The sequence below is a fragment of the Apteryx rowi genome, unplaced genomic scaffold (assembly GCF_003343035.1).
Source record: "Apteryx rowi isolate R43461 unplaced genomic scaffold, aptRow1 scaffold_203, whole genome shotgun sequence".
NCBI classification, from domain to species: domain Eukaryota; kingdom Metazoa; phylum Chordata; class Aves; order Apterygiformes; family Apterygidae; genus Apteryx; species Apteryx rowi.
Window position 1 is genome coordinate 564,696 of NW_020448342.1, and position 22,108 is coordinate 586,803.

At 41.5% G+C, this 22,108-nt stretch overlaps 1 protein-coding gene across 1 annotated transcript in view; it reads left to right on the plus strand.

Moving 5' to 3' along the window:
• The first annotated feature begins 1,989 nt into the window (after positions 1-1,989).
• ZNF608 (zinc finger protein 608) overlaps positions 1,990-22,108 on the plus strand; it is an 86,824-nt gene continuing 66,705 nt past the window's right edge. The window contains exon 1 of the mRNA XM_026063933.1: positions 1,990-2,130. Within this exon, the coding sequence (XP_025919718.1) occupies positions 2,089-2,130 (42 nt within the window). The 5' untranslated portion in view covers positions 1,990-2,088. The remainder of the gene's footprint in view (positions 2,131-22,108) is intronic.

Sequence of the window (22,108 nt, forward strand, 5' to 3'; positions counted from 1 at the left end):
TGTTATCAGCCCCCCAAGGGGAAGTGCTTTTACACCAGGAGACGTGGTTTCCTCCGGGCGATTTCCAAGTCTCCCATGGCCGCCCCACAGCCATTGCTCTGGGGCAGGGGCGACCCTTAGCCGGGCGCCAGGGGCAGCGGGTGCCTCCCGAGGGCCCTTTGGCTGTGGGGGGCGGCGAGGCAGGGCACCACAGGCAGCCTCCCCCCCCMAAAAAAAAGAACTGTGTCGTTTTCCCTGGTGCCCCTGCAGCAAGCAGGTTTAGGTGGTTTCCCTCCTCGGTGCGTCCTCTGCTAATCACCCCTTTGATGGAAAGTGTGTAATGCGGGGACGCTAATGCCCATAATTTGCTCAGCTGGATGAAATCCAAAGGCGCATTTTGTCACACTGTCATGTGCGCGCGGGACATTGCAAACGCCGCACTTCAACTTCTCTCCGGAAACCACGACCCGAGCAACACTCGCATTTGGCGAGAGAAACATCCCCTATCGATTTTCGCAGGGAGATCATTGAGAGCGAGATTAAAAGAAAAGGAAAGGGCGCAAGCCATCCCTCCGTATGAAAAATAAAGGGGGTSGAGCCCGCGGCCTGCCCGCGGGCGCGGCCGTTAAGGCCGTTGAAGGGGGCCGCGCGCGGGCACCAGCGGCCGGCGCGAGGCAGGGGCAGGTCCCCGCTCCCCGCCGTGTCCCGGGTGGCACCGCCGGGGCCGGGGCCGGGGCCGGTCCCCGCCCCACGTGTCCCGGGCGGCGGCGGCGCGCACACGTGGCCCCCGGCCCCCCTCCGCGGCGCGCAAAGGGTTAAGCGCAATTTGCAGTTGTGCAGCGTAATGGCTCCCAACCTAAACAAAAGGAATGATTAAGGGGGATATTTTCGAGCTACACAAAGCCCGATAGGGAAGATTTGTGTTACTAATTCCTGTGAAAGGATGTTCACGTGGTAGTTATATGGTCGCCTGCATTCACAGTTCAGTGCTTGCAGCAGTAAATCAGGAGCCTGAAAACAAAAGGGTTATTTTCTGCTCCCCCTCCTTCGGGGGAAAAAAAAAGAATAAAACCCGACCTGCCTAACTTAAGCCATATTGTAAAAATGATCATGAAATAAAATACGTGAGGAGGGAAGCAGCGTGAACCTGAGAAACAGGGCTGATGTGAGCACACGGCAGTACCTCGGTGTCCCTCAGAGCAGAGGTGGGGAGGCTGCCTTCCGCTGAACCTCCCTTCAGCCCCCTCCTTTAGACAGTTTGCTTTTTTCCTTCGCTAAGCACGAAAATAATCGCACATGTGTWTTACCAGCCCTCTCTCGCTGGGTTCAAGCTGTTATAATTTTGAATGAGGGGGCATTTAAAAATTATGAGTGAGACTCTAAATTGCCTCTTTGAAACCGGCACAGAAAAATCATTCATCATCGCTTCGAAAACTGCCCTGAAATTAAATTAAAATTAAATGAAGGAGTCTTCCTCCCAACATGTGAGTCTTGGCAGAGCTACTCTCCACCTTTTTTTCCTCCTTTCTCTCTTCTAAGCACTATGTAGGATAATGCCGTAATTGAAATGGGAAACATGATTTGTATCTCGCTGCAGCAGGAGGCTGCCTACTGTAGCACTGGGGGTAGTCGGACGGTTGCAAAACGCGGGGCTGTGTGTGCGTGTGCGTGTGCGTGCGTGTTTCTGTCTCTCAACCCCGCCGGCAGGCAGAAGGAGCGGCGGGCCAATCAGAGAGCCCGGTTTCATAAAAGCTGGCCTCTGATTGGCCGCGTGGGGAAGGGCATTGGGAACAAAGAAAAGTCCCTTTCAGGTACCGAGCCCGAGCCGGCTCCCGCTCCCCCTCCTCCGCTCCCGGCCGCTGCCGCTCGCTGGTGCCGTAAAGGCAGCTTGTTGTGTAGTGTGTGTGTGTGTGTGTACATGTGTGTGTGCAGGGGGACTCTGATTTTGGTGGGTTTTTTTGTTTTTTTTTGTTGTTGTTTTGATTTTGTTTTAAGAAAGGAAGGTTCATGGTATCTGGTGCTCTCTTCTTCCACACACAATAAATCTGTTGAAGACATTAGATTTTTTTTTTCCAAAAATAAAAAGCGGCTGCAACAAAAACACACTCAATGCAGTTAGAAGGAAAAGGTCAACTCGATCCAATACAGATCGTAAGTACGGTTGCTTGGTGTGTCTATAGCACTTAGAGGGTTTTTTTTTTTTCATGCAAAGGGGAGTGTTAACGAGTTCTGGGCGTTGAAAAAACTAGGGTTTTTGGGGGGGTTTAAAGGAAGAAAATCCCACAAGCAGGAGGATGAGTTATTTGAGGGAAATAAGAGGGTGAAAGCACTGTAGTCACACAAATCATACTTGACAGTGCACTCGGGGGGCGTTAAAGCATAGTGCCTTTTGGGGGTTTTAACTAACCAAGAGGGGAAAATAAAAGTGACACAGTTACAGACCAGTCTGCATCCTCCCCCCCACCCCTCAAGAGCAAGTAACTTGTTAATAGGAGTGGTGGGGTTCAGACGGATCCCGGTGGCACAGGAGGTATTTCTCCTGTCATATGGTAATGCCAGAAATGTAAGGCTGAAGCCGGGGGGTGGCATCGCCCGTTTGTTCCTGGTGCCTTGAGCGTTTCCTGCCGACATCTCCCACCAAACAAGCCCCCAGCAGACACCATCACGGCGGCTGGCTGGGGGCTATCAAACAGCGAGCCACCTCCTTCAGCCGAGAGGACGTGAAAACCTCGAAGTCACTTCCGAACCCTCCCTACCCCCCCGTCTCCTCTCTCTGAACTACTACAAATTGCAGATAAGTCAAGGAAAGGTTTATAAGGTGTTTCGCTGAAACATATGCTTTTGCCATGGTATTCAGCCCCCCCCCCCCAACTTGAGGGATCCCCTTGGCTGAGGAAAACGCTTCACCTCTGTAACTGGTAGCGGTGCCAGCGGCGGGGGGGATGGCCAGGGGGAGAGAGAGACACACACCTTACGGGACGTGTGTGTGTGTGTGTTTTTAAAGACCAGATCAGTATTTGCTTGATACGCTTGTCACCCATTTTTGTTCTTACGACAACCAATTGAGCCCGTGAGCCTCACGTGACGCGAGAGGCCTGAACTGTAACGGAACCGCCGCTCCTCGGGGGTTGGCGGTTGCCGGCGCGGCCGCCCCTCCCCCCCCCCCGCACCGGCAATTCATTACGGCTTTTAGCTTCCCAACGCCGGCTAATTAAAAATACTAAGCTAAAGCTCCGAGTCCGTCTGGGGGGGGAAGGGGGGGGAAGAAAGAGGGCTGGTGGACGAAGAGGGGGAGAAAAGAAATAGATTGCGAGGTTTGCTGAGACAATAAGGGTGGGGGGGAGGGGGAGCGATCCGTCCTGAAAAAAGGTCGTCTGTTTTATCTCTTTGGCCTCTAATTGCTGAATTACTTACCACATGACTGATTAGCCCAAGCTCCCGTTTTATTTTTTTTATATTTTTTTTTCTAGGCAGCAATTTGGAACTGTGGTCTGTGCGGTTTGGATTTTTTTTTTTAACGTTTATTTTGAACACCCCCCCCCCCCATCCTATCCTTGGGAAAATTTACTTCATTTGAGAGCACGCTCTCCTTCCTCCACTCCCACAAAATGTTTTGCTAACCGGTTTATCAGATCAGTGGTTCCCCCCTCCCGCTCCTCCTCCTCTTCCTCGGCCTCCCTCCCCCTCCGTTTCCCCTCAAGTTAGTTCAAGAAATCAGATCTGTCAGGACGGGCGAAAAAAATGCCACTTCCCAACTAACAGGCGGAATCCAGCCCAGATTTTCAGTCCTTTCTTCTTCTTTTTTTCCTTCCTCCCTTTCACTAATTTATCCCGATGTTAGCACATTCTGTCTTGTAACACCCGGACGCCTGTAGGTTTGTTTCATGGGATCATTACTTACTGATCAGGATGGCTCCGAGGTCCAGGACTGAAGACGGAGTGTGAAGTTGGGAAAACATTTTTAAGATTACTGTGATTATTATTACCTCTCGGTGCTTATTCAGGAAAGCAAACAAAAATCTGGTCCCCGATGCTTCTGTTCTGAATGTGAGATGTGACCTACCAGCTTGTAAAGTTGTGAGGAGCAGCATTTTTTTTTTAAGCAAGGAGGAAAAACAAAACAAACAAAAAAGGACTTCTGATCTGTGTGCCAAAGTAGGGGGAGATATGTTATTGAGCGGTTTATACTGGCTGAGATGTTACTTGCTTTCTACTTCTTGATCACTTGCTCTTTAAGTAAAATGAAGCACAGAGTTGTTGCTGAGACGAGTGGGAACAGCATTTTGATTTGCTGGTTTAATTAAAAAAATTATAAAGGATTAAAGGTAAGCAATATGCATATATGTATAAATATTTCAGCAGTCGACTGTAAAAGGGAGAGATCCCTTTAAAAATCGTTTTAACTAAGCTTTGTCAAACATACACTCATTTGCGGTCGCTGAGGCCACCTTGGTGCAGATCACTTAAAGTGTATGTCTTAATCAGTTTCCTGTACAGTCAGTAATACTATATTTAACAGACATAACAATTGTGTGACCTAGGAGTACATTAGAACTGCTTGTAGAACTGTTATCTTGAGTGTGTTTTTAAAAGAAAGAAGACTTTATTTTTATTTCTTTTTTTTTTACTTGTGGAATTTAATAATTTTCAGTAAACATTTGTATATGTAGGTTGCTTTTTTTTAATAGAAGCTGTATTGTGTCAAGGAAAATTAGGTTTCCCACTTCTCTCTGTTCTTCCCTTCCCCCCTTCAAAAAAAAAAAAAAAAGATTTAAGTAGAAAGAGGTAAAGATAATACAGGAAAGTCACAAAACTTCAAGGGTCTGGTTTAAAGCCACAAAATCCATGGAATGCACTGAAGAGTGAATCTGTGTCCTTCCTTTTCTCCCTTTTGTGCCTAGGTGGTGGTCCAGGGGGTTAGATTACAACATGTGCTCCAACTGCTAGGCACGAGTCCTAAGTCTGTATTTCCTGAGCTTTGTGGATTTAAATCATGTAGTTAAATTTTTGTGTTTTTTTTTCTTTTTTTGGACATGACTTTTTAAGAGAGATCGTGGATGTTGGGATACAACTAGATTCAAGATGCTCACTATAAAAGCATCACAGGCTTTGCCTCCGGTTTAACAAACTTAAAAACAAACCAACCCATGGAAATATTGAATGATTTCGCTCCCTCTGCCTTCTCCCTTTTTATTAATCGTATTATATTCTGGTAACACCCAGACAAGAAATATTCGACTTTTCCCCTCCTCACAGGAAAAGGTGGACGTGGACTGCAGGGTATAAACCTAAACATACCTGGGGGAGGAAGACAAGAAGAGTTACATTTTAAAAAGCCCATCGGAGATAAACGAATGTCCCCACATCTCCAAAGGAAAGTTCATCGGATTTTTATTCTAGAGATCTCATCTTCAGGATGTCAGTGAACACTTCCACTGCAGGAAAAGGTGTGGATCCAAACGCGGTTGATACTTATGACAGTGGCGATGATTGGGAAATCGGGGTTGGGAATTTAATAATCGATTTGGACGCCGATTTGGAAAAGGACAGACAGAAATTTGAGATGAATAATTCCACGAATACCAGCAGCAGCAGCAACAGCAGCTCCAAGGATTGTGGGGGTCTGGCTTCCAGTGGGGCTAATGCTACCTCAGCCTTAGCTGATGGCCTAAAATTTGCTTCTGTTCAGCCTTCTGCTCCCCAGGGGAATTCCTCTCACAAAGAGACTAGCAAATCAAAAGTGAAAAGGAGTAAAACTTCTAAGGATGCTAATAAATCTCTGCCTTCTGCTGCCTTGTATGGGATTCCTGAGATCAGCAGTGCTGGCAAGAGGCAGGAAGTCCAAGGGCGCCCTGGAGAGGCAACTGGCATGAATTCAGCACTGGGTCAAAGTGTGAGCAGTAACCCAAATGGCAATAATAACAACACCAGCAGCAACAACACTATTGCCTCTTGTGGGAAAAACAAAGAGGAGAAACCAGGTAAAAACCAGGGCAGCAGAGGCTCCAAGCGGGATAAGGATGCGGGGAAATCCAGGAAGGACAAGCAGCATGACCTGCAGCAGGGCCACCCCAACGGCAGTGGGGGTGGCAGCAGCCAAGCTCCCCCTGGGCACCTGTATGGCTACGGGGCCAAGGGAGGYGGTGGTGGGAGCAGCAGCCCCTTCCACTGCGCCTCCTCCGCCATGGGGGAGGTGAGCAAAAGTACCCCGGATTCAGGGTTAATGGGGAACTCTATTTTGGTAAAGAAGGAAGAGGAGGAGGAGGAGAGCCACAGGCGAATCAAGAAATTGAAAACAGAAAAGGTAGGACAAGCTCCTCTCCACCACYTCTCTTCTGTGTCTCCCTGTGTCTATGATAAACTTCCCACAACTGTGTGCTTGGCTCCTGTTGTTATCTCTGTTGTGTATGTGACATGCATCTGTTCTTCTAAACCAAAAATTCCTGTCCTTAGGCAGAAGACACCACGTTTTGAGTGTGCTGCTTTTCCTTTTGATTTTCTCTCCCCGTCCCCAGACCTGGAGAACATTTCTGTTTTGTGTTGTCTGCCTCTTTTGATTGCATTCACCCAAAAGGACAAAACCCCAAGATGACCCTGACTGAGTTGTCTCTGGTTTTAGCAGTGAGCAGCGGTGTTGGTACCAGTGGGATGGCACGTGTTGTCAGGCTGCAGGTTTGTGTGTTTGCCTAGGGGGTTGTGTAGCTCAGGCACCACCAGTAGCAGGTCTTGGAGTTACATGTACTGACCCCTTCCTATGACACTGGCAGATATTCGCGGCCGTTCTTCTCCCAGGCTGTAAAGGGACTCTCCCTCCCTTCTCCCTGACCCCTGCTTTGGAGTCCGGATTGTGCCTGGGAGAGGAGAGGCATCAGCAGAGACCTGGGCTCCACCACTCCCCTTGGCAGAGATGCGGGATGCTTGTCGTACCGGGGGCTCTTGTGGTGGTACAGCAGCCCCGAGGCCCCAAAAGCTGGTGTGGACAAGGGGAAGGAGTGAGCCAGCAGACAGGCGGTGCCTCTAGTCCTCCTGGAAGGAGGAGGCTGGGAGGAGGGGAATGCACCTTGTACTGAGCTATGTGTGCAAAACAGCTTGCAGAACAGTTTGTCTCCTGTCTGGGGAGCTTTCTTATCTGAGCCCTGTGGGTTCTTGGATGTGAACTACTTGTTTGCCGAGTGGCTGAAATGTATGAAAGAAATCAAATGGGGGTGTTGTGTGCTTTTCTTGCTTTCTATTAACGTGTGAAGGATGCTTTCTGGAAGAGTAAATGGCCTCGTGTTCTTAGGGAAGGGCGGAGGGAGAGTTTGCCTTTTGTTACCGCTCATTCAGGCAGCTTCTGGTGTCAGCAGGAATCGTTGGGTCCAAAGGGCAGGAGGCTGCTTCTCTGGGATCTTGGGGGCTAGTGTTGGTCCGGGACTACGAGGCAGATGAATTCTACAGGTTGTTACACCAAGAGAACCTAGTCTACCTGGAAAGGAAAGCAAAAACTACCCACCTCCTAATGAGCAATGTCAGGGTGTTAGATTGTGACTTGATTGTCTGCTGTCGGTCTTAAATTGCCTGCTTTTACAACTTCCCTGCGTGAATGTTCAGTGATGGGAAAACTTTCGGGTTGTTGTCAACTGTACGGAGTGGTTTGCAAGTGGCTGGGAGGGCTGAAGGTCTCAGGGAAGAGTTATGCCTTTTTATGACCTGTTACTGGCTTTTTATTTTTCAGTGATGTTGAAGGTTGTGTAATTTTTCAGTAAACTTTTAAGAATTAGATTTGGGTGTTTGTGACATCAAATATTCGTTAAGAAAACGAAGATAATTTCAAGGGCTTGTGTTCAAGGCAAGGAGCAAACTAAATTTCATATTGTATGCGTAGTATTGCTTTTAAGATAGCATATCTACAGATGAATTTGAATGAGCCCTGTGACATTTTCTAAATGCAGATGAGGAAAAAAAAAACACAAATTGCTTTAATTCATAGGTATATGTTTGCGCTTTGATTTTTGAAAGTTGTGCTCGCTGTGGAAAGGTGTCCTAAAATCCCACGGTCTCTTTATTAACTTAGTACGGTAGGCATTTACTTTTGTTGCCAATAGTCTTCAAATTGCAGTTCTCTAATCTGCTTTAACTGTCTAGATAAATTGCCCTAATCCGGTCTTCACAATGGTTGTGGTTAAAGAGTCAGAGCCATTTGATTGGATTCAGTGGCTGCCTGGAATGTGGGAGGTACTGCCCTTTTGCAACCCCCTTAGCCTTTTAATCTTTCAGCCAAATGTTCACATTCAACAATTTTGTTTAGCTGGCAATCTGAACATTTCAGTATCTCAAAGGCTGCTGTCATGGCAACAGAGATTAGAGAGTGGTGTGGTTTCTCCAGTGTTTGTGTTCTTTTCACTCTCTAGTCACACAGGAAATTGTATGAAGAATTCATACACATGCGAGTAATCGTACGTGCAATGTAAATCGGCTCATATGTAAATTAAGAGCAAACATGTATGGAGTAACAGAGCCGGGAGTGCGCTTTGTGTTGTAGTTGTTGCTTCTATGGGCGGTTTGGAGCTTGCATTTCCAGTAACAGCCACTGCTGTTGGCACACAGTGACTTTAATATAGGCTTCGCCCATTAGAGTCGTGCAGTGTTGGCCATTGTCTGGCACAATGGTGTGCTTGCTTGCTGTCTTCAATAACATCTGGTAGCGTTTCTCTTCCTAAAGCATGTTCCTTTCTAGCCATACGATAATAATAAAGCTCGTTGCTGACAATAGTTGCAAATTTAAACCCTGCCTGTGGTAGTATTAGTGTAACTTAAATGTTTTATGCTTGTTGTTTTGGCTTTTCCCTCCTAATGTTTAATAATCGTTATATATTTTTTAAGGATTTTAGGTTCATTAAAGTGTTCTTGTTTTGACTGTTTACACACTAGATGTGCAATGCTTGCACAAAGCACCTTTGTGTCTAGATGAATATATAATTTTCAGGCCTGCATGTTTTAATTTCCAGTTGTCTTAATGTTCATGAAAGACATGTCTCATGAAGTTGTATGCTTTCTTGCTAGATACAAGTGAGTTAATGCCTACCAATTCAAAATCAGAGGGGTTTTTGTATGTGGTGTGGAATATAATATTGCATTTGTTTACTATTTGTGAAAAGCTTGGAGCAGATTCCCAAGAGTTGTAGTCACTGTTTAATTTTCACAGCATGCTTCAATGTCTATTTTTGGTCTATTTATTCTGTTTCTTTGCTGCAGAAAGTCGCGTAAAACATGATAAATTGGATCTTATGAAGCTTAATTAAATCAATGACTGTATTCTGCTGGCTCTTTTATGCAGAAACCGCAAGTATGTTGTAAAAGTTGCCACTCCCCTAATATGTGGATAAAGTCAAAGTATGCTGTAATTCTAAGATGTTTGAGCTATATTCGAGCAGCCCATTTTGTGGTTAAGCCACCAGTGACATGTCTGAATAAGTAGCTTTGACAGGTACGCTAACCACTCCTAAGATTTTTGGTGTTAAAACCTGTCTCCATTCTCCATTCCTCATAAACACTTTTTTCAGCACAGTTGACTGAGGGTTTATCAGCATGAATTCTTCATCTTTTTTTGCTATGCTTTTGTAATTTTAACAGCTGTTACTTTGAAAAGTGTTCAGATTATCTACACAGTTTTGGTTTGTGTGTTACAGGAAGAGTTTGGGATTTAAGGACTCACTTGACTCTGAGATATGGGAAGGTTATATTTGGCACATAAAAATCTGTGTGTTTAAGTGGAAATAATACAGAAGGCTGAAGCCAGAGTCAGAGCTGTAAAAACTCTGGTTGCAGTTTTGAAATGAATCAGTCTAGTAATATTCCAGGATGGAATTTATTTCTTTTGTATTAGTTTATTGTTTTTTCATTAAGATTGCGTTTCACATCTGAAAGTTGTCTTCAATAAATTCACATGTTGGCTGGTATTGCTTATTTCATTCTTAATGTTTTATAGCAGGATTGAGGGTGTTTTACACTTCATCAGGAAATTCTGTGTGCATTTTACCTATTGATGTAAATCATTTAAGTGCATGCTGTGATTAATGATGCTATGGAGATATGCTTTTCATGTACTTTTCTCGCTGGTCTTGGGTGTAATTTATTCACTGTGAAATAAAAGGCCACGGGGGTCACTTGCTGTAATTAAAGAACAAAGTCTATTGTTGTTTGACAGCAAACTGTTTTGAAAGCTACATAAGGGATTTAACTGTTAAAAACATTGATAACTATGGGTGTCTAACAATAAGCGCAGCTCAAGGTTCTTAAAGTTCTGTAGTGTTGTCTAGTAGTGTGACCGAGCTTTTGGAGCGGGGTGAAGAGGGGTTGCCCTTTGGCCGAGGAAAGCTTTTGGCATGAACCGTGCTGACCTCTGCGAATATGTTTGACCGAGAGCTGCCATTGAATTCCTGGGCAAAGCGGGAGTTAGCGCGACACCGTGGGGGCTGGTCCCCAACATTCATACAGCCGAGGATTGCCGCTGATAAGCGCTTTCACAACTCCTGGGGAAATACTTCACTTTGGGCATCGGTAATTTTGCAATTTTAATAACTTCGTAAATACCCAGTAAAAAGGAAAGGATTGATTGTCCAGATGTCATGAGGTTAAGCATGTTCTCTGTGTTAAAGGGCTTTGCTGCAAGATTGTTTTAATTACAGTTATATAAAGACTTGTTTTTCCAAAGTAGCATTTATAGTCCAATAAATGAAATGTATGTTAAAAGTGCTAAGCAAAATCTCCCATAACCACAGAGGTGTTCAATAACCAGATTCAAGTAACATGGAAAGTACCATCTGTTCTTAGTTTTCAACATAAAACCAGGAATTGAATAGCTGCGATTTGCTCATACTTTTTGACTCTTGTTCTTTTTTATTATTATTATCATTATTTAAAAAAGTTCACCTGGCACTTTATAGAAGCTTTCTGAAATGCAATAATACAGGAGAGGCTGTGAAAACACATGTTCATACATACATATAACCGGTTCCACTTTCATTTAAAGAGATTTCCAGAAGATCGGTCATCGAAGAATTTATTATAGTGAATCACCTTCTGCAGGCAAACACAATAAGGGTCAGTTCTTCAAAGATCTTACTATTTAGCTAGAACCTGAATTATTCTGTCAATTTTTCCCTGAGAGGTGTAAGAAAGAAAGAAAGGAGAAAAAAAAAGACTCTCAAAGGATAACTTTAGCAAGCTCTTATCAGTCACCTAATTGTATATGATAAAAGCATTGACTAAAGTTTTCCATGCAGCAACTTTTCTGCTCTTCAGAGAAGTGTTCTAGAATTGTTGATAGCTGAAAAATTATTCTTTTAAAGGTAACTTAAGTTCTGAACTGTTAGGCAGTGAGATTCTTGGCTGCAGCCTATAAGCCCTGGATAAAACGCCATCCGGCCTTTGTTTGAGGTCTTTTATTGAAGCTAATGACTGGTCTTGTGCCGCCCTGAGATAAATGACATTATCTCTGAGTGGTCTGACAGGAAACAGACATGTTAATGGTGAAGCTGCGGGGAGGATCTGCTCTAGTTCTGACAAAAGAGTAAAGCTTGGACCCCTGGTTGTGATCATTAACACACAATGCATTCCTGCTTCTCCTACGAGGGCCTTGATAATTGGAAAGCTGTTTTATCAACAACTTAAATCATAAGTCTGCAATGTGAAGTTTCTCTTGCATGCTAAAACTTGTGGGTTTTTTTTTTTGCATAAGAAATGTGTGATCTAGTTTTAAAAAGGTGTCAACTCTAGACTGCCTAATACTGACATTTATGGGAGATTCTGTGGCCTGCTTCCCATTAATTGAACACATCCTTTGGATGTTCAATGCCGTGTTCCCCTCCCTTTGGTCTGTGTTAGCCATGGGATTAGCATTTGTACAAGTAGGCTGTTTACTTCAGTGAGAGCAGGATTTGTCCTGTGCTTGCTTTGTAAAACAGGTGGATTAAAAAAAAAAGGTAGAAAATTATGCTTCCTTACATAAGACTGTTGAGGGGGCAGTGGGACATGATGGTACCCATTACAAACTAAAAACCAGACACGGTACAGGGCTTTGCAGCTCTGCTTCTGTTTCTCCCTATTAGCACTTTGCTTGCCGTGTCCAGAAAGTCTGTGAGTGTATTCCATGCCAGCAAGCCCGAGGGTTGGCTGCTCCCAGTGGTATGGGTTTTCTTATGCTCTCAGCTTGCTGTGGTTTCTATGGGGAGCTGCCAGATCTCAGAAGGCTTGTGTACGTCCTACTGCCTTCATTTGTTATCCAGGTTGTTTCAAGACTCTGGTCCAGTTGAGAGTTAGACTGGAGGACACTTGTATGTCTCTGCTTGTTAAAAGCCAGGGAGGGAGGTAGCAGAGCAGGTGATCTGAGATGTCCTTGAAATAATGTCAAGCATGGGGTTAATATTAAGCACAAAATTATATCCTAGTGCCTTTTTTTCCCCTCTGAAGCCACTAAGATGGCTCATGTATCCAGGAACCACAGAGATTAAAGGTCACAGAACATGGTCTGTGAAACACTAGATCAGAAGACTAGTCTGAAGAGAGAACATAAAGAAACGCAGTTGGGAGGCCTAGGCCAAAGATATTTAGCATTAGAGCTTCCTTCAAAATGCCTGCAATATCAGTGGTGTCTTGACAGACCATACATGCATGTTTACCCCTCCAGCCATAGTCTTTGTTATAGTGGTCTTATTGAAGCTTTCTTTTCAGTTATGTGCTGTGTTTTTACAAAGTTTTGCACGATGTTACTGGCATATGTCATATCTGAGCACATTTTACAAGTGTTATCAAGAATACGGTCTTGGAAATGCTAACATTTCTACTATCAGAAATACCGCCTTCACTTCTAGTTTTGATAAAGATAGTTATATAGTTTGGATTTCCGTGACACACCCTTGAAAAAAAGTTAGATCACTTCCGCCTACTTAGGCAGCAGTGTATATTGACTTTCTGGATGTCATTACTGAATGTTCTGTGCTTCTCAGTTATACCGCTCATTTATATAGTTTGAATTGTATGTCAGCTACATATTCCAGATTTTTTCCATGCTATACAGTTGGGATGCCTGAATATAATCTAGCTTTAGAGTCTGCCTTGCTCTGTGCTAGAATACTTCTTGTTGGACACAGAAAGATGGTCCAACACCCAGGTTATTCTTCACTTAATACGCTTAGCACTATACCAGTCTTACATTGCACTTATGTAATGTCATAACATACACTCTGATATGTCATTGTATTTCCCCCACAGTTTGGAGAGATTATCTGGCTTCTGAACTGTGCTCTATTTCTTGTAATAGCTATACACCCTCTGAAACCTCGGATGGTGTCGCACCAGTGGATCTGTGGATGCAGTGTCTTCAGTTGGAGGGCTGTCCCTAGTTTTGCTAAAATCTTGTGTTGGTTTTAGTATGTGTACATGTCAAGGAAGTTTTGTTTGTTAATAATCACAGCAATTATATTGACATTGCTTTTTTTGTTGTTGTTGTCTGTACGTAATATTACCTGTTGGGTGTAAGATAGCGAAATGGTGGCCCTTGAAACTTTCTGATGATAGTGTAATTACAAAATTCAAATAACTTTCTAAAAATTAGGAATGGTTATTTATATTTCTTCATTCTTTTTTCAGTTTGGCAAACTTTTTTTTCCTTTTTCACACCAGAGTGTTTCAGCCCAGTGAAGCTCTTTTGTGGGGTAGTGTTTAACCTAATTGAGTAATAATACAAGCTATCATTTTTTAATTTGCTTAAAAATATGTTTGAAATAAGAGAATGTGAATAAAGATAATTACCAGTTTTCATAACAGGACTTGAGGGATTTTCTTAGAATGAGATTTTAAATTGCAGGATTTTTTGGTTACATTCATGAAATTAAAACCGTAATCTACTGCAGGCTATGAGTAGCCATTTGGGCAAATATGAAGATCAGACTATAACTTTTCGCTGTGCTGTAGCCAAGGTTTCAATAGGCATTCTGTGTTGCGTTTTTCTCTTTTAATTCTGACTCAATGGTCTTGGCAATTGGAACAAAGCCTTTACATTTGAATGAAGGGTTGTAAAACTGTTCAGAAGGACTTGACTGACAAGCAAGTTCTTTGTAATTTTTTCCTTTTTTGAAAAAGCTGAAAGAAAATTCAAGGGGGTGGGAATAGATAGTTTTTCTCTGATGTTCCTGTGTGTGCATGTACATGTACAAGTACATAAAATATATGCTTACATACAGGACCATTTAAATTTGATTAAACAGTTTGAGCAAGTGAGTAGTGTGAGTTGCATGCAGTGAAATAGGATTGGTGAGTGTCTGTGTAGGTTTTCCATCTCATGTGTATCTGTGGTGTTTGATTACATTTACTGAAATCTTAAGCCAACAGTGTGAGTAAAAATGATGCATTTTAGGGAGAGATGTTTGGTAATATGAATGTCTGCATTTCCTGTAAGCAGGCAAATACTGCTAAGTCTCAAAACAAAGGGGACAGCTTTTCCAGCATCTATCTGTAACATCCAGTGAGGCTATTCAGGTCAAAGCCAGTGTGAATTTAAAATTGAAGCTCTTTGTCTTAGTAAATTTTGAAGTAAATAAGTTGTTGGTCTACCATGCTGTCTTGAATTGTCCTTCCGGATAAATCTTCCTCGACCATTATGGCTTACCAGTCTTCAGAAAAAATGAATACTGAAAATTTGTTTCCTTTATCTTCTCCCATCTTCCCCTCTCAGTTTTTAAGTCTTCACAGCCTAAATATTATTCCTGGCCACAAACCCAGCTTGGCTTAGGTATTTCTGTCCCCTGGGAATATCCATTGTCAACTAGTACCAAAAGAAAAATGTGCTTATGGGGGTGTTTCAAACATATGCCAATAGTGGTGTGTGAATGCAGTTTTTACAGTTAAAAGAGCAAACTAAAATATATTGATTGTGTTTGCTTGGTATTTATAAAACACTGATATTCATGTTGTTGAATTATCTTGTCATGTTAACCAGGAAGCAGATGGCATTATGCCACAAAAGTATACTTTTACTTAAAGGAACTTTAGAGGTTTTGATGTGTTTTCTTTTCCTCTTATTTCCCTGATGGCTTATTTTTATTGAAGAGTAACATGAGGAGACCTGGTAGCAATTTTATTGCTTTCCCATGACAGTTTGAAATAATAGCTTGGTCTTTGGTTGCCAGTCAAGTTTCTACCAGTCAGCTTGATTCTGTTTTTTATCATGTGGCAATGGATTATAAAAAAGTATATGTTTGTAGTTTGCCCTCAGAAATGGGCTCTCTTTTTTTTTTTTAATGCTTCAATTAGCAACAGAAGACTAAGCTCCAATTGGTCACACTTTTGTAAACTCCTAGAAGTCACTTTCTTTCATCCTTCTGATGAAAGAAAGCGCCCAAGTTTAGGCTCAGTTTCCCAGGAAATTTTGAGGCACGTCTGGCCTCTTTAACTGGGCACACTAGACAGTTTGATTTTGCACACTTTTAGGCTTTCACATTAGCCATTGACTTAATTCAGAGGTTTTGTTAAGGCCCCCCCCTCCGCCCCCGACATAAATTCACCCTGGTCATGTGCCACCTTCATTGATGAATTTCAGTGATACTGTGCTGAACTATGATGGAAATGTGTCTCTGTAGCGCCACAGGTGTTTGTTACATAGCTTAGATTTTATAGTTTTCACTGCTTCCGTTCCCTCAACTGGTAGGAAGAGTCAAATGGGACTTGTAACCTCCGTTCTCATGGTGCATAGGGCCAGACCAAATTATTTTTGGATTTCCTGTCACCTCCTTGGCTGATTTTTTGCGGATGGCTCATGTTAAAAGCAACAATAATGTTTGAATTGGAAGGGTTTGGTCTTTGGGTTTTCATTCTTCATGGAGAACTGTTTATTTGTGTGTGGTTCTCCACAGTACATGGATAGTACTATCAAATCTGTGCTTTATTATAGGCTTATAACAGCAGAGTAACAGCAGTAGTTGTGTATTTCTGGGTTTCATGTTCTTGCCAATTCTTTTTGGAAGAGGGAAATGAAAGTCTCTATCTCTGCAACAAAAGGTAACAGAAGCAAATTCCATTAAAAACGGACCTGGTATCTGAATTGGACTTTGTTTTGCGGCTAGAAGTTTCAAATCTGATTGAGCAAATGTCCAGGGAGTTGTTTAGTTAGCCTGTTCTGAAAGCACGGCTCTAATACTCCAAGAGTATGTTGGATGTCTTGAACATATTTAACATAAAATTTCACTGTCCTGGGTTTAATGTTAGGCAGTATATGTTGAATTGCACTGTGTTCTGGAACTTGAGGGAAAAATATTGTAGTAAGTTGAGCACAAAGAAGGTTGTTCTTCTGCATCCTCTGTTACTAAAGAAAACTAAATTCACGTTCCTGCCTCCTTCAACCCGGTAGTAAGGTGTAGTTTGATGTAATAAACTTAGTGTTACTAGTTGCTGTTAAAGGATAGGATTATGTATTGTGTGTGTGTAGACACACACACGCATGCACAAACACACATACACACACGTGCATATATATATAAAACCCCGCTACTGTTTTATAAATACAGCAGCTGAGATTTGGCTGGTTGTCTATATTTACATTCCATGTCCAGCTCCTTTAACAGTCTTTCATATGATGCTGCACCAGATGCCAAACACTGAAGGAGAAAGCTAGCAGCTGTTTCCATTACACCATTGGTACTTTATCCCTTACACTTTATTTTCATTTTTATATTCTCCTCCAACTTTTTCCTACTCGCCCCTTAAAAAAGAATTTTTTCCTTCTGCCTCTGATTTATCTGTCTACAGGACTATGTGTTATTCTTAGCTTTAAAAAAACAAAATCTGCTTGAATTTTTTTTTTCTCTTAAGAGTTTAATGCTTTGTCTCTTGCTGACAGTGAGTCTGCAGCCCTTTCTCAACTCACAGAAGTAGATCATTGCATTATGTCTCCATAAGCCCTACTTGAGATGAGGCCAGGTTACAAAACAGGGCCCAGTATTACCAGTTTGATTATTCTTATAACAACTTGAGTCATTGTGTGATTTATATTTTTTTGCACACAGTCTGAATAGTAGCTTTTTCATTCTCACTCTTTCCATCTCCACCATCTCTCTGAAAATAATAGTTTCATGGCTGTGTGCTGTTATTGCTGAGATATGACTGAGAACTGCATGCAGTACAGTGAAGCACATTCATTTTCATCTGGTACCCGTTTATTGCCTTGAGCACTGTAAATCTGTCAGCTCTTCACGATGCTTTCACCTCTYTCTTCATTTGCTCCAGCTTCTAGTTTGACAATGTTCCCCTGAGGCAGAATTCTAATCTGCTTCCAATTAGTTGCAAAATGTGACTCAAATTTCCACATTATGACTGCTGTTTTACTTGCACGCACACATCTAGAAACAAATTAATGCTCTTGAATATTTATTTTTTGAGCCTTCGGAGTTACTTTGGGAGGAAAAGTTGCCAACTATTTTCAAATTACTTCCAAGATTTACATTTTTCCTCAAATTATAATGTTTATCAGAGATTTAAAATGTCTCTTACTATTTAATTAAAAAAAAAACTTTTCAGCTGATTGGTAATTATTGAAAATACATTGCATATGGATAAAATCTACAAATGAACAATACTTACAATTAAGGTCAGAATAATTTGTTTGTAATTACCGTATCAATTCAGGATGTGAGGCATTTCTGTTCTGCGGAGTTAGCACTACAAATACTTTTTCACCTTTGGCTATAGTTTTTCAGGAGGAGGAACATACTTTTTTGCCACCTGTCTGCCTGCCACCTATTATCTGCAACCCGAGAAGCCGTCATTTAGTTTGGAGGGAGGAGCCTGAGAGTCATCCGGTCTTTAGTGAGTGTTAATAGATACAACCGATGAAAGTGTATTTATGTGTGTCCCTCTGTATGTGTCTGTACTTGTGCATGCGTGCATACGCATGGGCACGTGGGCGTACCTTTCAAGTACTTGAGATGAATGGAGTTTGCAGGATTTTCAGGTAGTGTTCATACTCCAGTGAGCAGTTGCGTTAGAAATATGGCCTTTACAGTGGTATTTGTTGGGGAAGAAGTGAAATTTTGAGTGGAAAGTGTGGAGACCTAGACTCTAATGCACCGAGGAGGGACTGAAATTTGCACCCAAGTGGGAGTTGAAACCTTCAGTTCTTGTCCAGGCAAAACTGGCATCAAAGTCTCCATGACATCTCTACTTTATCGCCCTTTTACCTCAGTGCCCTTCCACCTCAAAGTCTGTATTGCCTATATGGAGAAATGCTGTGTATTTAATTCAAGTATACCAGTAGCTAAATTTATAGGTGCAAATCTTTAGTAGAGCTTAGCACTCTGCAGCTTGGCAGATTGATGTCAGCAGCCGTAATAGACTTTAAATAGGCTTGCAGAATTTCATTGAAAGTGAATTGCTGAAGTTGATATTGCTAAGTACCTGTCATTTCTAAATGAGATTTGCACCTGTAAATTTAGCTATTCATTTACAGTAATTCACTTATTTATAGACAGCGTTTTTTTTTAACGTTTCATTATCTTTACCCATCGTAGATTGAGGTGGTAGCCTGCTGGCCCCATATTCTTTGTGTATGCACATCTAAACAAAGGTAAAAACACACACATTTACAGTCTTTGGGTTTGCACCCTCAAACTTATTTTCCATCAAGAACAAAAATGTAAAAATAGAGACAAAGGAATATGACCTTGATATTTCATTTTCTCTGGGGTCATAAATGACTCTCACTGCAGAGATGAGAAACCTAATGTGTCTTTATTTCTCTAAAGATTTTGCTTACTCTACTAGACTCCTGTGATTCACAGCATCGTTTTATGAGGAAACAATATTTGCAAACATTGTGAAATGCTCCAGCAGCATGGCTTTTTTTTTTTCCATTCAACATCAAAGTCTTTGAGGTTCAACTCTGTAGGCAGGGTGAATTGCAATTGCTGTGATTGTCAGCTGTTAAGAAGAAAGTACACAGACAATTAAAATTCAAGTGGAATGTATGTATTTGTAGCTTACTATAACTGACTTAAAGATATCCAAAGTGTTTAACCAGGCCAGCATGTAAAAAACACACGCACATACACATGTATGTACACACAGACACACACACACATATCCACACATTATTAATTTTTCAGGCAAAAGCCTCAGCACTTCTGAGAAGCATTAAATGCTTTTGTTGATGGCTTATAGTTTTATAAACTCTAAATGAGCTTATTGCATTTTAACCAGCACTAAATAATAGAAGAACCTATGAGCCTCCACTTTGGACAGCAGCCAAGCAGCCACAGAAAGAAAAAAAAAAAAAGAAATGAATGGTTTAATTGTAGAGCAAATCATTTGTTTACAGATTAAGACCTATTTGGTAGCCAAATCCTATGGACAAGGAGGTGAAAGAATGAGGCACTAAGGTACAGGAAATGAGTGTCTGGCTTTATATTTTGTGACCAAGTTCTGCTGTTTTTACCCCCTCCTTAAGCAGGGGAGGCAAGGAAAAAAACGGAATTGTTTCAGGGCAGACTGCTGGGCAAAGCGCACGTCCTTAGGAGGAAAAAAAGGGTGGGAGAAGGGAAGCATTGGGTGCACTTTGCGCGCTGCCTCGGACCTCGCCACTGGAGCTGCTTCCAGCTACGGGGCACCAGTTGGCAGCTAGAAGAGCTGCCCTGTTTTGTTTGCCTGAATTTTGCAGGGGAAGAAATGCTTCTGTTAATCTGAGCAAACATAATACTTTTTTTTTTTTTTTTGAACCTGTCTTCCTGAAATGTAGTTTGACTTTCTCACAAAATCTTTTTTTTTTTTCCTTTTAATGGCAAGTTGTGTAAATGGGCCTTTGTTTCAGTATCCTGATTAATTAGCGGACAGTTCAAATGGTTAAGAAGAGTTTGCGGTTCCCACTTTATTGTTGTACAACATTTTTTTTAAAGACCCACTTACTGGTGGCCTGTGAATTTAAAGATATCATTTTCATGAGTCATTGGTTTAAAGATCAAAGGAGAGAAAGTATTATAGCAGAAGTGTTATAACCTCTACATTAAAGGTTGTTTAAGCTTTTTTTTAATTTGAACCTTCTGTTTTTCAGTAATTTGCAACTTTTCAAAACTGTTATAAGCTGAATTTTCTGTGACTTTTTTACTCCCCACACATTTACTCATTTCCCCACCATGACCACCACAAAACAGAATTTGCCAAGTACGAATATAGAAAAAGTATATTAGAAAAAAATCCCATTCAGAACAATGTATTTTATTTATACAAAACATCCCCATGCCCACTGCCAATAGCTTGGTAGGCAAAGCCTTCTTGAAAAATGTGCCATGATCCTTTATGTGAAAATTGGCTTTGATTTGATCAGATTATGAACCTTTTGAAGAATATGTTGGGCCTATGTAATAAGGACTATAAAAACCCCATTTTCCATCTGCAGTGGCTATTGTAACTTTGGGTGAGGGAAGGAGTGGGCGTAGCTGAGGTTGGCAGGTTGTGTCTGGTCATGAGAAGTCATTTCAAAATATATTTTCAGTTTAGTCCCCTTATAGTGAAGTAGACATTGAGTTTTGTATTGCTTTGATTAACTAGGACAAGTTTACGTAAAGAATAACTTGACAATTGTTCACTTTTGAAATCCAGTAAAGGAATAGATGAGTTTTTAGTGTACCTTGTGCTGTATAATTGTAAGGGGACAGTAAAAACGTTAATGAGCTTCAGGTGGGGCATTTTAAAAGCTTAGCAATGCTACTTGTGATTTCTTTTAATATGCCTTGACTGAAATTTAGTACCACTGTATAAAATATTACCCTCTCTGCTTGTAGATGAACATCACAAGTAACATTGCCAAGAGCACTGCCAGGAACCTGTGCCATTAGAAACCTCCGTCTCTTACAAACTGTAGTCTACTAAGTAGTCATCATAAGAACAATATTCTTCTCAATATTCTTTTTCTTTTTTTTTTAACATTAGTTTCTGCTGTATTTCTGTATCCAGAAAATGGGAAGGGACCTATGTGGTAAGTGCATGCAGTTGTATTCCCAAGTACCAGCCCATTTCACACATTGCACCTAGAGGAAGACTCTGCATGCTTTGAAATGAGTAGCAACATTAGCAACATTAAAATCTCCAGGAGCAGAATGAGGCCTTGAAAGTTATATAAGAAATGGGTCTGTTGTATGCAGTCTAATTATATGCATATCTGTGTATGCATATTTCCCTTTGTTTTTTTCCCCTGGCAGTGAAAGGGCTATTTCCTCTGGAACATTAAACTACAGTCTGTTATCTGATATCTATTCGGTAAAAAGAGCATTGACATCATATGTTAAGTGATTGAAAGCAATGTTCTAAGTGACCCTTGAAGAACTTTACTTTACATTATGTTCTGGTATTTGTGATTTTGTTCACATTGTGCTTCAGAACTTGTATAACATAAATGGTAGAATTACAAAAGCAGCCTGGGAGAGGAGTTTTGGTTTGGAAAGCATAGCCTCAAAATGGTCATATTTTTTGCATCTAATTACAGGTTTATGGTTTCATTGTTGTTACTGCTTCTAACAGATACACAGATGGGTGGTCTTCACACTGCATGGTAAACATGAGAGCATTGAAATAACTGACAAAGTTTCAGAAAATCTTGAGACAAAATTATTCCTTTGTGTATGTAGACAAGGCTTCAGACAGCTATCATTAGTCAAATCCACCCCAGGATAATTGTTAGCTTTCTGATCAATGTAATAAAGTACATAAACGTTTATATGTTTTCTTTATCAGTAGTACTGTGTCCAAATGCTTGCTAGACTTATTGAACTTCTCTGTCTTGTTGGTAGAGTCAAAAATGATAATTAAGCAGTGTTGCCATGAATGTGGGCCTCAGTAAATTGAAAAGGAATTTTGCCTTCTAACTGAACAATTTAAGCCCAAGAAATTATTTCATCTCAGGATTTTGTGAAATTTGATACGAGCTCAGTTTCATTTTGTACTGGGAGCCAAAGGGCTGGTCAAGTTCTGAGAAAAACAAAGGAAGTTGCTGAAATGGTTCTAACTCATTAAGATAAAAACAGCTGCGGATAATATTTATGGCAGCATAAAAGCTCCTCTGCCTTGTAATTATGTTTAACCACTTTTAATTCTTCCAAGAAAAGCTATG